The sequence below is a fragment of the Excalfactoria chinensis genome, chromosome 1, assembly GCF_039878825.1.
Source record: "Excalfactoria chinensis isolate bCotChi1 chromosome 1, bCotChi1.hap2, whole genome shotgun sequence".
Classification (NCBI taxonomy): Eukaryota; Metazoa; Chordata; class Aves; order Galliformes; family Phasianidae; genus Excalfactoria; species Excalfactoria chinensis.
Window position 1 is genome coordinate 166,409,517 of NC_092825.1, and position 16,870 is coordinate 166,426,386.

At 35.9% G+C, this 16,870-nt stretch overlaps 1 protein-coding gene across 4 annotated transcripts in view; it reads right to left on the bottom strand.

Moving 5' to 3' along the window:
- The window catches only part of SGCG (sarcoglycan gamma), a 109,281-nt gene that overhangs the window by 42,357 nt on the left and 50,054 nt on the right, over nt 1-16,870 (bottom strand). For 2 of the 4 annotated variants that reach the window (XM_072339958.1, XM_072339977.1), the window contains one exon: nt 13,646-13,843. In XM_072339958.1, coding sequence (XP_072196059.1) covers nt 13,646-13,840 — 195 coding nt within the window. In that variant the 5' untranslated portion in view covers nt 13,841-13,843. The remainder of the gene's footprint in view (nt 1-13,645; nt 13,844-16,870) is intronic. The other 2 variants (XM_072339968.1, XM_072339987.1) reach the window with 1 other exon arrangement.

Consider the following 16,870-nt stretch of genomic DNA (forward strand, 5'->3'; position numbering starts at 1 on the left):
AATCAGTTACCTCCATAGAGGTACTCCAAGCTGTCTAAAATAAGTAGTGACCACCACTCAAATCTTAGGTAAGGCTCATGACACTACAGAACATTTGCACGGGAAGACCATCTTGGATGGACTGTCATTCTCTTAGACTCTGGAACATGATCAACGTGAAACATTTTTCATCTGAAATACTAGGGAATCAGTTGTGTTCTCCACAAAGCTGATAGAGATGTTCAGAATGTCCACAAGATCTGGAAAGGTCCTTCCACTTCTTCCAGAGGATGGTAAAAGGATGGAGTCCCTCAAGATCCAAAAGTCCTCTAAAATGGTGAGACGTGGATTTGACAGATGTACAGCTCAGTGGGTAAGGAATTGGAAGGATGTTTGCACTCAAAGGTCTGTGGTCAATGGCTTGATGTCCAGGTAGAGATCAATGATGTGTGATGATCCTCATCAGCTAGTCTTGGGACCAACACTATTTGCATCTTCCTTAGTGATATGGACTGTGGGATTGAGTGAACCCAAAGCAAGTTTGCAATGCCAAGCTGTGTAACCAATACTCAGCATACTGAAGGTGAGGGATGCCATCCAGAGGGAACTTGACCGGTTCGAGAGGTGGTCTTATGTGAACCTCATGCAGCCCAATGAGGTTGGGTGCAAGGGTATATGGTTTGGGTTAGAGCAATCCTAATACATGAATACAGGCTGGAAGATGAGTAGATAAAGAACAGTCCTGTGGAGAAGGACTTGGGGGTAGTGATGGAGGAAAAGCTTGACATGAAGCAGCAGTGAGCCCTTGCAGCCCAGAAAGTTAGGGCTGAATCAAAAGAAGCATGACTAGCAAGGTGAGAGAGGTATTTCCCTCACTTCTGCTTTGGTTTTGTGAAGATCCACCTACAGGACTGCATCTACATATGTGGCGTGCAGGATAATAAAGAAATTGACCTGTACAAATTGACCTCCTCTGCACATCCAGAGGAGGGTCACAAAGATGAACAAGAGGACTGTAGCACCTATCCTGTGAAGAAAGACAGAGAAAGTATTAGTCATTTAGTCTAGAGTAGAGATGGCTTTGGGGTGAAATTTATACCCAGCTTTCAACACTGAAAGGGAGCCTAGAGGAAGGATGGGGAGATACTCTATCAGGGAATGTAGTGCTAGTACAAGGGATAATGGTTTTAAACTAAAAGAGGGTAAATTTAGATTAGACGTCAGGAACGAATTCTTTACTATGAGGATGGTGAGACCCTGGCACAGGCTGCCTGGAGATAATGTGGATGTTCCATCCCTGGAGGCGTTCAAGGTCAGGCCTGAAGGCTTTCAACAACCTGATCTAGTAGATGTCCCTGTATATTGCTGGGGGTTGGATCTGAGCAGTGTTTAAGGTCCCTTCCAAACCAAGCCATTTTATGATTCTATAACCAAGAAGGTCTCATGTAAAGAGGAGCACATAACTTTGGGTGTATCAAAAGTAGTAACAAGCAGTTGTAACTCCAAGGCTCTTGCACTCATAATGGCTTGCTCAGATGAGCACCATGCAGACTATTGCTTAAAAATTCAGAAAAGAATCAAACATACATTCAGGATTTATTTTACAAGCCAATGTAATAATATAAAAATCTGCTGTTGTTGCTTTAACCTTCATTTCCTACCAACATACAAACTGATACACATCTGTGCTCAATATACAGGAAAGAACACTACTCTTATTGTATCATATCATCAAAGCTTCTGCACCTTCTCAGCCTGCTACATTCAGACTCTAAGAAAAATAAACTTGTGGTCAATACAGTAGTTAAGAGATGTAAAAAACAAACAAAAAAACCCCAACAAAACAAAACAACAACAACAAACAAAATAAACAAACAAACAAAAGCATGTTTTCTATTTTTGGGAAGAAATCAAATTCTGGAAAGAAAAGCACATCCATATATTAGGATGGCTGAAACAATAAAATCTTTAAATTAAATCAAACATCTGTTCTAACATACACTCATCTCAAATTTAAGTATTTCTTGTCTCAGGCTTCAGTTCAGCTTCCCGTATATTCCATGTTTTCTTAACAAAAAGTCCACACATACTTTTGCTGCCAATAATATTATTCAGTTCAAAGCAGATTGATAAATACTTTTTCTTACTTACTGGATACTTATATTGTATGTTTAGGTCAACCCAGGGAAAGACCTTGGCAAGTTCGAACTGAAACACCATTTGTTGTGCCCCAAAGGTAGCTCAATTAATGGCTTTATAGATCCAGCTTTCACTGCAGTATTTCTTGTAGCTATTACTATTTAGAGAACTTGCTTTGCAAACAAGACTGCACTGTTTCATTGAGATAATAGGTCTGTGGGTAGAGATTGTTAAACAGCAATCAGCAAAAACAGGATTGGTAATGAATCTGATGAAACTCTCTGTTTGACTTACAATATCTATTTTCGTGCTAAGTACGTGCTTGGTATAATAACATTACGGATGCCTCATCTCATTTTCTTTTGCAAGGACTCTGTTTCCTGAGCTCAGATACAAAAGGTTATCCAACTTTTGTTCTCGGATGACAGTGGAGTCTTTTCTGTCAAGAATACTGGTCAAATTGGAGCAGTTAGCAACAGCAAGCATTCTTGGTACAGAAGTTAATCCCACCTGACCCACAAAGAGCTGGATAAAGATTGAAATACAATTTTCAAACATGCTTAGAATGACAGCTGGTAATATTCCAGTATATCATGATCTAGAAAAGTAAATGGTCACTCAGAGCTCAAGAGTTTTGTAAGTAAATGGCTATGGAAGATGCCAGAAACATTTTTACTTCTTATAAAATAGAAATAATATTTATGATGCAGACTTTCGAGATAATTTTCTGTAGTGACATGTAGAATAGCAGTCCTTCTGAAATAAGTATATTATCTACAACAAGTATTGCCCAAGAGGGGAAAAAACAGCTTCTCAAAACAGTTTCAGGTCCAGCTTCATTTTCTTTCTTAGAAAGGACCAAGTTCTTCACTTCAGACAGACAGTTGAAAGCTGGATAATTGCTAATAAAAATCCCATTACATCTGGCATTATATTCTCTGTGACTGATTTAGTCAACTTTAGAAATACATGCTGCTGTTATGCATATTTATTCGGGAATGGAGTTTGCTATAAATCGGCTAATTAATCTATAATTATAACATTTACAATCATGAAGCTTAGCCAAAGAAAAGGAATTAGATTTCTTCTATTTGTAAAGCTTGTCAAAGATTTTTTTTTTCTTTTCTTTTTTCTTTTTTTTTTTTTCTTTCCTTTTTTTCTGAATAATACATTTCTTGAGTATCTCTGATGAATAAGGGATATTTGCATGGTATATGTGATTACAGAGACTTTGGATTTATTCAATAATGTAATCCTACCATTTGTACTAGGGGACAAATCATCTCTGGGGCCAAGTACACAGTGTCAGACATCTCCAGCCTGACAGAATCTGCTGTCTAAAGAGTCGGGATGACAAAAATGTGAGATGAGAAAAGGACAAAGTGATGGCACATCTCTTAAGAAGTCCCGTTGAAAACCGTGTAAAATGAATGAATTAAATATTTTATCTCATGTTTTGCCTTGCATCTATAATGAAGAATTTAAAATTACATACTCATATAAATGGCAATGGCTGCAACTAAAAATAATTAATCTCTAATAACAGCCCAAACCATATATATATATATATATATATTATATAAAATAAAACCGCCTTCTATAATGGTTCTCCAATGACATTATTGATAAGAAAATTTCTGTAGTTCCTATAGAGCACAGTGGGAATCTACTTCTTTTTCAATTTTCTGTATCATAGTAAATCCTAGTGTGGAACTGACAATAATACCTCCTTTACCACAGCAGCATTAATACAGCTAAATGTTATGAATTAATAATATAATGTAAGATGTATACTGCATATATTAATTATATCATATGTCAAAAAAATAATAGTAATGACAAAGAAATGAAGTATGAAGTTGAAATATGAGAGCTTTTTGCAATTCTCTTTTAGTAATATTTAGAATTTTTTTGACAAGTGGTACAAATCCCTGCCTTACTCTGTATGATCCGATCACACGCTTACAAAGATACAACACTCTTTTTTTTTTTTTCCATCAATTTTCATTAAAGATGAATTAAGAAAATTTTGAAAAGAATGTATCTGTTTTGCACCTGTGAAGCCAATGTTTCAAAATAAAAAGTCAAGGGAAAGTTTCATGACAGCTCACGTATATCCCAACACAGTTAATGAGTACTTTGTTTACATCCTGACTGTATTATTTGAATTATATTTATTTGTTATTGAATACATTTTCCCCACAACCATATATATAAAGAAATAAGTATTTAGGAAAGTGTAGCAAACAGGCACATATGAGGCTATTTTAAGTGTGGAGAAATATGAATTCTCAGGATCATTTTGTTTGAGTTGGAAATGAGGGACAGGCAAGCTTTTTAACTGGGAGAAATTTCAAAAGCTATAAAAAAAAGTAATTTCTTTCAAACATATGAGAACATTGTGAGATGTACATAGCATATGTATGGAGATGTTATCCTTAATAAAAGTGGAGGACAACTAATCAGAGCTACAAAAAAATGGACAAAACAGGTAATGTAAATGTTTGTTAATTAATGAAGAACAAGGTGTGAAGAACTTGTATTAAACTTTGAAGAGCCAAGAACATAAAGGTTTTCCATTTATGAAAGGCAGACTTCTTAAAGCTAGCAAATAAGCAATTGGAAAACAGGAATGGAACAAATTGTAGGAGTGGTCATGTACTTCCAGAGTTTAAAGATTTGGGGATTTGTACAAACAGAGTAAAACCTTTATTACACTCAAAATATCTTCGGAGACACGTGAAAAGACATTTTCAAAGACATGGGGTCTGGCACAGGCCTTATGAGGAGTGGCTGAAGGAGCTGGAGTTGTTCAGTCTGGAGAAGAGGAGGCTCAGGGGATACCTTATTGCTCTCTACAACTACCTGAACGGAGATTGTTGTGAGCTGGGGGTTGGCCTCTTCTCTCTTGTTACTTGTGGTAGGACTAGAGGGAATGGCTTCAAGCTACACCAGGGGAGATTCAGGCTGGACATTAGGAAATACTACTCTGAAATAGTGGTCAGTCATTGGAATGGACTGCCCAGGGAGGTGGTGGAGTCACCAACCCTGGAGGTGTTCAAGGAATGTTTGGATGTTGTGTTGAGGGACATGGTTTAATGAGAGGTATTGGTGATGGGTGGATGGTTGGACTGAGTGATTCTGTGGGTCTTTTCCAACCTAGATGATTCTACAATTCTATGATTCTAAAGGTATCAAGGAAACCACTGCTTTTCTTTTTAATGAATATCAGGAAAAAAGAAAGTACAACTTAGCCAAAGGCTATGTATGATTCTGAAGAATGACACATTCTGTTCTGACTTTGTTTCCTATGTATTCATCCTCTTTAAAAAAACCTGTAAATTACACAGTTTCTGTTGAGGATTACAGGGAGAATCAATAAAACAATGGAATCCCAGAAGTATGATTCATTTTTAGTACTCCTCAAATTGTCCTGCAGGCAGATCTGTACAGTTAGGTAAATAGATTTCTAATTCTAACCTTACCAAATGGGGATATTCATGTGGAAAACTGATTGTTAGATAATATCTATTGCTCTTTTCTAATCTTTTGTTGCAAAAAGTTCCCAGTCTTAATGGAGCACCCACTGTATGCCAAGCATTGCAGAAATGTAGTGAATGCATTAGCTGTGAGTACCAGTAAGATAGACAACAGAGAAAGCGGAACTTGACATATAAACAACATAAACAAAGATTGGGATCCATCGATAATGTAAACAAACAGAGGGATACACTGTTTGAGAACAGTAATTACTTTTCTGTCTTACCAATTTCCACTGGAGCTCAGTAGGCCCAGCTCGTTTAGTGTTGGACTCAAAACTGACACTTCCTGAATCCCATATTGAAAAGAAGCAACTGAGAAACTGCATTTTTCTGATTTGATGGCAGGATTTTGATTTCATGCATGAAATTATTTGTATGAAGAGCACAAAAATAGAAATTTAACCAATTTGTCCAATTTCTCCACCTCACAGCTATTTCAGTAGGCTGGGTTTGACACTTTGGGTACTGAGTGGAGAATAGATGTGTGCTTCTTTGTGCTTCAATGGCTTTGTCCCAGTGGAGGTTCTCTGGAAGTCCCTGATTTAATATTTTGTTTGCATCAGTGTCTTCAACCATTCTGCATCATCTCACATTTTCTAAGAAATATTATTGTAAATCTTCACTGATTATGTGAATCTCTGTAACAGTGTTGTTGAGTATACGACTATCTAAAGATACAAAAAAGACTTTAAGAAGGGTTAACCTCTGTAGTGAAGTCAGCTGACAGAACTAGGAGGAAAAAAAAAAAAACATATATAAAGTTTCATGGACTTTTGTAATGTCACTCATGAGCTCCGTGAATTGCAACTGCCAGCAGGCCTATTAGTCATCATCACTATTCCCTACAGCAGAATATTGTCGACTGCTCTTGGGAGCAAAAATACATGTAAGGAAATGGCAGTTGGACGTTAAAAGTTACTAATTGTGTCATGGCTCAAGAAAGAAGATATGCCAGGCGGAGAGACCAGAACTTCTGCTATTTCTTTGGTAGAGGGTTTGTCAAAGTCTCATTTAAATCTCCCCTAAAATTAGTGAAGCAGCATCAATAGTTGAAATCAAGCTCTCATGATTTCACCTATTTAGACCTCCTAAATTTGCATGTACACTAAGATCAGATTTTAAAAAATCTTAATTTGTATTATGAATTAATCCAATAATGGTAAACATACATTAAACTTAGATTTATTTTAATTTTAGCAACTATTCTTCCACACTCTTTTACATACAGATGATCTGACTCATAGTACAATTTAGATTAATCAAAACTACAGATCACACTACGGAGAAGTTCAGAGTTCTTGGATTACTGATTTTCTGCAATAGGTTTCTTATTTTTTTCAGCTATTACTTTTTCCATAAAATAATTAGATATTCACTATCTTATAGAGACAGTGAGAATAACTGCAGTTCAGTTGGAGGCAAATTATATCTAACTTAATTGAAAAACGGCAAAATGGAACCCTTCAGGATTGTTCAGGGTGGAAACTACAGAATATTGGTGTTCTGATATGAGAAGTTTTCAGTAAAAATAGGATTAGGATTTGTGAATAATTAAATATTTTTTATTTTACTTGACTATTAAAAATGTAGCATCTTCAAAATGGCAACTAATTCAGTGAAGCATACATTTTTAATGATAGGAAAGCTGTTCAGATTCATTAGCGTATGTCTTTGCAGTGAGGAAGAATTATTGCTGTGGAAGATATTGTTCTTTATTGTACACTTTTATTGCTGTCTAGTCTAGTTTTAAACGTTCCAATTGATTGGTCACCCACAATTTAATTGGACATGCTATTGCACAGTCTAGTAAGTCACGCTGTCAGTGTTATTTGATTTTCAGTTAGAAATCTCCTTTCTTCATCATATTCTTAGTTTCATATTTTTCATATTTCCTTAAGGAATACTGTCCTTTAGTGCCTGAATTTATAAAGTGCTTAAATTGTTGTTTAAATAGTTATTTAATTACACAATAAGTTAATGTGTTTCAAACTACTTGTAATAGTCATAGATGGTGAGTGTGTGAAATCACAATAGACACAGTAGAGGTGAGCTACAGCATCGCTCTATGTTAAAAACGCTATAAAATTATATATAAAAGGTTGGTGGCCCGGCCTATGCCAGGGGGTTGGAACCTGATGATCCCTGGGGTCCTTCCAACCCAAGCCATTCTACAATTCTATGATCCTGTGATCTAGACCTGTATCATTATCTACCAACTAATGTATATGCAAAGTTATTGCTTAGTAGGATTATATAAAGTTACCTCTTCAATATTTCCTCCTACTTTTGAATGTAAATAAATTGACACTGCCTTATGGAAAACTTTACAAAATAAATTTAAAAATCAAATTTAATACTTTGTCTACGGTGATTATTAATTGTACATGAGAATTGAAAAGATTGGCAAAGTGGAAGACCACTTTGTAGTCAACAAGTACAGAGATGTCCCAATTCCAACTGTCAGTATGTCCACCTGAAGTGCAGATAAAGGATCAGGTTAAAATTTAGAATCATAGAATCACAGAGTCTTTTGAGTTGGAAGAAACCTTTAAAGATCATCCGGTTCAAATCCCCTGCAATAAATAAAGCAAGAGACACAATCAGAATACATCTTGATGAACTGCTATTGAGTGCTTGGCATCTATGTACAGTTTGCTCCTGTCATAAGGTGATCCACAGATTGATGTAAGCCCTAGTATTCGGTCTTGACTTTCTCCTCATTAGTGACTCAGACTCAGGTCATGTTTAACATGGATGGCAGAAGAACATTATATTGAGTGCAGATTCAGGTCACGTTTAACTCACAGTGAAGATAAAGCTCTGAAGACCTGTCTGCCTGATTTCATAATTGAATTAATGTGTGGTTTCTGAAAAAGATGTCCTGTTACATCAGAGATGGTGATCCTCCATTCAGATGGAGTTCACACTTGAGTTTGAGTTTGAGAATACTATGATAACAATTCTATATGTGACAAAAGGATAGGGCAGCTGAAGGTGATTATATTAGGAGAAAATGTGAAATCAGTCTCATGAGCCTTGTTTTACCTAAGGAATATAAAGATATTGGAAGAGAAAATATGAAAAGGAAAAAAAAAAAACACCCATCACAGAAATCCTCTGCAGTAGTACAAGTAAAAGATTATAGCTGTTAAATCATATCAGTTACACAACAAACTAATAAGCCAAATAGTTTCTGTTAATGCCTCCTGCTAAGCATCTAATCTCTATAAAGCTACAAGTATCGCATAAAATGTTATTCAGATTAGCTCAACACTGTCCAATTTTCTAAATTGTTTCCCAGTCGCACAGCCTTCTGGAGTCAAGTCAACGCAGAACTGGTATGTTGGCCAATTATTATGGGAGATATTTAGATATTCATATAATTTGAGAATCTAATTTCAAATTATAGATCTTCAAAAGTCTTACTCATTTGTGCCACAGAACTAGACATCTTAATATCCATACGATTAAATGTGATGGCCATTGAAAATGATCATCTTACAAGTAAAGTCTCTATGGATAAAGAATGGCAGTGATGACTGTTTACATAAGAACACGTGGTTGCAGAACTTAACTGGGTTGCTACTCTTCCACATTTTAATCCCTCCTTTCCCTGGGAAAGTCTGTTCTCAGATCTTCTTCCAGAAATCTATATAATCTAACAAAAACTTCATAGTACATTTAAGCTTATGTTTTCTTTTTCTAGATTGTTCTTCATATAAATTCATTAAATATTAATTAGAGCAGAAGCTACAACAAAAATCTCTGTCTCCAAAGTGAATAACATAATCATCTGATAGTTACACTGTGTGCTATCTCTAATCCAGTAAAAATGCAATTATTCCCTATAAATTAAAAGCTTTAATTAGAAAGACTGAAAAATGACCACTCCTATAGGCTATACCACAGTAAGGACATGGAAAAGAACAAGGAGAGTACGAAATATTCATACAGTTAATATATTCAGTATTTTTCTAGTTAAGTATTTTCTAATTTGATAGTGTTCACAAGGATGAACTTTAATCTCAAGTGACAGAATCTAGTGATGGCCTTGAAATTAGCATGTTACAAGCTGAAAGTTGGTGAATCATTTTAAAACTACAGTCATTTTTATCAATTAAAATTAACAATATGAAAGAGGAAACTAAATTAGAGTTTCCTGTGAAGCATTTATTTATTGTTCTTCAGAAGCATAAGAAATGTTAATGAGTTTCCTGGCAACATCAGATAGCCAAACACAAGACAAAACTTTGAAAAATATCAGTTTGTCAATATCACTCTTCTACTGGGGGCCTCAAAACTGGAAGCGGTATTATATGTACACTGTAATTACTGCTACGTAAAGGTGGATAATCACTTCTCTTGGTCTCTTGCTCTGCCCCTGTTCACACAGCCTGGGACTTGTTGCAATTATTGTTATGACGGCCACTGGCTCATGGTCAGCTTGTGGCCCAGCAACCCCAAGGGCCTTCCTCATGGAGCTGCCTCCTGCCTGGTGTCTCAGGCTGGGGCTTGTTCTTTCCAGCATCAGTACTTTGTCAAAAAGGCTTTGTCAAAAGCCTTGCTGAAGTCAGGTAAATGACATCCAGTGCTCTCTTTCAGGTACTTTCAGGTACTGGAAGAGCGCAATAAATGCAAACATTTTGTCACAGATTGTAATGACATTGATTAGTCAGCATTTACCCTTAGTAAATCCATGCTGACTGTTCTCAAGTTACCCACTTCACCTTCATGGACCTTGAAATGTTTTCTAAGTGGATGTACTCCCTTATTTTCCAAGGAACTGAGGACTGAGCAACTTGTAATTCCTCAGACTGTCCTGTTGGCTTTTGTTTTTTAGCAGACAACTGCATCACTTGCTTTTGTCTAATCAACAAACATCTCCCCAGTCTCCCTAACTCTTCTGAATCCATGGATTCAGACCTTCTAGTCACATTGAGTTGTGTAGGCCAAGCTGTCCTGGAAGACTGAGGTAAAGAAAGCAGTGCATACCTTAGCCTTGTCTGTGTGTGTGGTCACTAACTTACCTGTCTCATTTGGTAGCAGACACACATTTTCCCTATTCAGCCTTCTACTACTAAAGTAAGAAAAAAAGATCTTAATGTTGCTTTTAAGTCTCAGCTAAAGCTAAGCTCTGTCTTTGCTGACACAGGAAGCCTGACACATTTCCTTGCCTAGACAACATTTCCAAATTTCCTCTTGGTAGTCTGTCCCTTCTGCCAGCTCTTCCATACTGATTTTTGCATTGGAATACCATCAAAGCTATACTCTCTGGATAAGCAAGGCTGCTCATCTTCTTGAGTTTCAGGACAGATTGTTCCTGCATTTGGAGGATACAGTCCTTAGCCACCAGTAAGTTTTCATGAGTAATTTTATCCTTCACATCCTCTACCCTTGGTATTCCATATGTCAGATCCGAAGACAAATGATGTCTAGCACTACTGAAGTCTAGAGTCTGTACCCTGCTATTCTCCTTCCTCACTCCCTTCAGGATCTTAAATTCCACCATTTCAATAACACCCCTACTGATAACCACATCCCCATACATCTACCTTGCCCATGAGCAGCAGACTGTTGTGTGTGACCTTTAGTTGACTCAGCCAATATCTATATTCAGAAGTTATCCTAGACATTATCTAAAAATCCTGACCGCTTTCATCTGGCCATGTTTGTCCTTGTGAGGGCTGCTAGAATTCCTCCTTATCAGAACTATCAGACGCTTCAGAATTACTCACGGGACTCCTAACATCTTATTCCTGCTGCAGCCCCAAATTCCTTAGGATTCTTAATCTCTCAGCTTTTAGGATAGCATTCCTATTATTATAACAAAGCATAATGAATAGTATAATCTCTACATAGTATACTTGGAATACATAATTAACAAATATATAAGTATCATCAGATCTAAGAGATGAATATTTGCCATATAACTGATGACTACACAGGAATAATATTTCAGAGTTACATTCTACCTCTTCACAATAATTAAGATAAATAAGGTATTTATTAATCAACTGATTTCCTAGATGGTAAATACTTTACAAGGGTGGAACTCAAGAACCATAAAAATCAAATTCTGACAATATACTCTTACAAACAGTTAACCAAAACTTGGAGCCAAAACATTTATTTCCATCAGGAAAAGCATTTGACCATAGTATTGGTAACTTCTGTGATTGTCACCCTTGATTTTTATAAACAGTATTTCTTTAGACACAGGAAGGGACTATGATGTTGCAATCACAATTCTATGCTTTGGGCACGTTGTTATCCCAATTCTCTTTCATAGATGCTACCAGCACTTCTTTGGATGTTAACTCTGATATCTTCTAAATTATTTCTCATGTTAACAGACACATCCTATTAAAACAGTTTCCCAGTTCTTAATAACAACACGCATACTTTTCTCAAGGGTTGTGACATCTATGTGTACTTTGTACTTTTACTAGTCTTGTACTAGATCTAAGTTTGCTATTTCTCTAAATTATCCCACGCAAAGGAGGGCAGTGTATTTAAGTCACTGTTTCACTGGATATATGCTAGGATTACAGATTCTTAGACAGAGAACTAGGAAGAACTTTATAGCCATGGCAGACATAGTCCATCCATCAGAAGAATGTAAGCTTGCCCTACTTAAGCAGTTTTTACACTGGTCTCGTTGCCATGGCATAAGGACATTCAAAAGTTTGACACATTTGGTGCCTTCTTTAAAGGTACCTAGTAGGAAGTAGTGGTTCCTGAAAGTGGGGTTTCTGATGCTATTCTGTTAGTCCTGACTATGCTAGAGATTACCTAGTTTCAGACAGAGAATCCAAAGCAACAGAAAATAAGTTTAAAATCTTATTAACAAAATATAAATCTCAGCCACATAGAAAACCACTTCAACAATTATTCGTGTACTTTGTGATTCATGATGTACAGGCACTAACTGCTCATCTTCATATGAACTGCCTAACAGAAAAATTATATGTGACCTAAGATATTCCACACTGTAATCTGTATGGCAGTAACAGTGCTGAAAAGAATTTATGTGGGGGAAGGTACTAGAGGGGAATTCAAGCAGCAGTAATGTATCCATAAGTAGCACTTAAAATTAACCTACTTTCTTTATAGCAAGAGAATGTAGAATATAGAAATGCTTCTAAGAAATAAAAAGCCCTTTATTTAGTGACAGAGGAGTAATAATGACAGATAATGGGATTTTCTTCACAACACTCTTTCTTCAATGGCAGGGGCAGAGCTGTAAGGATTTACTATTATTGTTTTTCTTGTAAGAAATCTATTCATATCATCTATGCATCACAACTGCCTGTTAGGGATGAATCACATCAGCTTCAATATTCATTGATGCATTTTATTGCATTCTGACTAAAGCTCCATCTTGCAGACTTCTGTAGGTTACCCTTAAATCGACTACATACAAAATTACATTATAAATATTAAAATATATGTGACAGTGGAAAAATATTACAGTTATTCCTGAATAATACATCTGCTTAGCCTCAGGTGTGAAGTGGTATTAATTACCTCTGAGCTTTATTTATTCGGTCAAATTAATTGTTCAATGTTGGATGCTGATAAATAGGAGACAGAAACTAAGAAAAAAGCCAGCAATCTTTTAACGCTAGTGAATTCCAGCATATGAGAGAAAAATTACAGCACATGCATTTATAAACTAAACAGAGTGTGAGACAACAGTAATACACATTCTTCACGGTGGTTAGAACCCACTTCAATCAAAGGTACCGATAACCTTAATAATTTAAATGGTTATTACTAATACAGACATTACAGATATACATACTCAAAGATAGAACATAAGTATATATTCATATGTATATATCAGTCAAAGTACAAATTACAATTGGGAAATAAGAAAGAACCAAGCACACAGAGAGGTTGATGTGCATGTGAAATAAGGGGAGAGATAAGGCAGGAAAAAGAAGAGAATATAAAAATAATGGAAAATTAATAAGCACACTTACTGGAGAAAACCACATCACTTTAAGAATCCAAATTGTCAAAGAAAAATTCACAACTAGGATGATTAGCAGGAGTAGAACAAACAGGTAGAGGCAACGCTTTCTCCAACCATAAATTCCAATTTTGTAGACATATTCATTCTTTGGCCTCTCTAGGCTAGTGCCTGGTGTTGTTGTAGTGTATTGTTCACGTACCATCTGCTGTGTAAAGAAAAAAAAAAAAGAGACTGCTTAGTTATTTGAGTTAAATTAAATATATGTGTGTAAAAAACAAGGAAAATATAAAGATTTAATTGTACCTGCAAGTTACTATAAACTCTTATGATTTTAGCTGGAAAGTATTTTCATCATATCTCTGTCAAGTTAAAGTCATAACTTTTTGGTATAGACAATGTACTGCTTCAATACACAAGCACTACCAATTATTATTTTCAGGAGGCTCAAATTTATTTTATCCTATATAGTATGTTAACTATTCCCTCCAATTTTCCATAATAGTTTGATTCTTCCTGCACAAAAATTTTAATAGGATCATATCTACAGTACATAGAACAAAATTATTGCAGTGTAAAAATACTTCTAGACTTAATAGAAGTGCCTTGCCAAGTATAGCTTCAAGAACACTTCTACATACTCTTTATTCAGTGAAAGATAAATCATTCTTTCTGATGCAAAACTTAGTTGTATAACTGTGGAATGACTGAATTCATAATCTGTATGTAAAGAAACAAAATTCTTTATAACAGAAAGGAAACAATTATTTCTTAATTTGTCATATACTCATACAGATATATGTCATCAGTAACAAAAGTTACTTAGGGTCTTTATACAACTTCCACTTTGTATTACAAGTCTTAAAAAAGCATTTTCTGAATTTAAAGTAATCCTACCAGACTGCACTTCCTTAAAGCATGGGGATATTCACCAGTTCCCACCTCTCCAGCACAGAGATCACCAAGAATTCAAAACATTCATTAAAACTAGTATTTCAGTCATAAGAATAAAATCTCAGCAGCTGAAGCTGCTTATTAAGAACAGCAATGGGTAACATCTGTCTCATTTCCACTGCTATAAAATGAAGAAAACAAGAACAACAAAAACCCCCACAACAACCTTGGATATAAAAAATAAAATAGGTGTTTTAAGCATTTCCTATGAGTGAGGTTTTTTCACAGGTATTATTCATCCAAAAAGCAGCCAACTTTTCTACAGTGTAATGTTCTCAGATGAGAGTGCCTTCAGACAGGTCCCACATGAGGTATCAATTCAGAACCTACCCCTGGGAATTAGATCACTGTACTCTGCACAAACAGTTTTCAAAATGTGATCAAACTACATCCTTACTTTGCTGCTTAATTACTCTAAATCAGGAAAGAAATTCCTTCAGGTCTCCTGCAGAGACATCCTGTGTCTGTGACAAGCATGTGGCTCTTAATACTGACTATAATACTGTTTATTCATAATAAAAATGAGTCTTGATCATCAGCAGCTCATAATGTAACTGTGCTAAAGCAATGGTCTCAATAATTTGTTGCTGTTATCAGTCCCGGTTGCTCATGATAATGTGCAGGCAAATATTTTCTTGTGTGAAAAATTGTGAAGATGGTATAATGACTTATTAGTGGAGTACAACAGATTCTGAAGTGATTTACACTAACAATACTGCAAAACAGTGCAGATTTACAGGATGGCATTCATATGCACTGCCTGAACTACATTTGCTTAAATCTACCAGTTTACATTTTCCTGTTTTGCGCACTATTCAGGCACCTAGTACTGATTATAAGATGCTGTTCATATATGACTTACTACTTCTTTTCCTGTTGCGCAGCTAACTACCATATAACAAATCAAGTCACTAACACAGGAGTAACTTCCTACCTTAAGTCTAATTTACCATTCTCTGCCAACCAAGACAAACTGGGACAATTACACATATGACAGACTAAACAAAATACTTAGAAAAGCTTTTTTTCCCTTGTGTTCATCTAAATCCCTCTTGAAAACTGTAACTTACAGCATATGATGCACTAACTGCTAACTTCTGACAAAAACAGATACGCTTGGAGAAATAACTTGCAGAGTTTTTGCTCATATACTGTATCATAGGACTGCCCAATATCCTAACATCGGGGATCCTCTGAGTTTCTTATTGTTTCCCTTAGTACACACATGGAAAATGTCAGTTTAACAAGAAACAAGACTGATGGCAGCTATAGAAATTCTGTAGTAACAGAATTTCTCCTCTCAAGACAGTCTGCTTGTTGGTTTGAGGAGAAAAAAAACAAACACTTTCTAAGAATACTTACAGGGTTATTTCAATAGGGCGGTAGGAAAAGGGATCTCTCTTCTGAAATTGCATAATCTCATGAAGTTAGCTGAGCTTTCAAAAAGTGTTTAGGTGGAGCACCTAAGATTCTTCTTGTGTGTCTGTCCTCTACATCCTCAGGATAAATTTCTCAGTAGGAAAATAATCTGATAAAGAATAAATTAATTCTCAGATCTTCATGTTTTTACATCAGTCTCACCACAGCAGTCTCTGAGGTTGGGATTCATTTAGCCATGAAATACCAACAACTAAGACTTCAGTATCTGAGCCAGACAACTCGGTCTCTTTTTATGGTCAGTAAGATAAATCCACCCCTGCTAGGAATTATTTATCTGAATTACTTTAGATGTATATGTTAGACATGCAATGAACTGCACCTGAAATGTGATAACTTTTCTGCATAAAAAGGATGAATACAGAGTGCCTGGGATGACTTGCACCTCCTAACACATACACACTTTAGATGTCAAATCAATCACAACAGGAATGATTTCTAGAAGCATTTAACAGGAAGATGGGACTCACTTGATTCCTATTTTCCTCAATTCTGTTTTCAATCTGTCGTAAAATGTGTATTGTGTGAGTGGAGGGTTTTATACATAATCTATTATGTACTGCTGTTTAATGAGGCAAGGTTAAAATCCATTATGCATTTCACCAAAAAAACTGAGTTTTGTGATTGCTTTCAGCCCTTCAGAAATTCCACAGGGGACATCTCCTAGTGCAGTTTTGGTCCCTGCACAAATTATTTTTTCTTGACAGAAAAGGGTTCTATCATTCTCGAGCATTAGGACTGCTGGAAATTGCTTTGGTCCTAACAAAAGGATAGTGCTGTCCTAGGCAATGGCCTGCTTTGAAATACATAGAACTTTTCTAATTAATATAACGTTTCATGATTT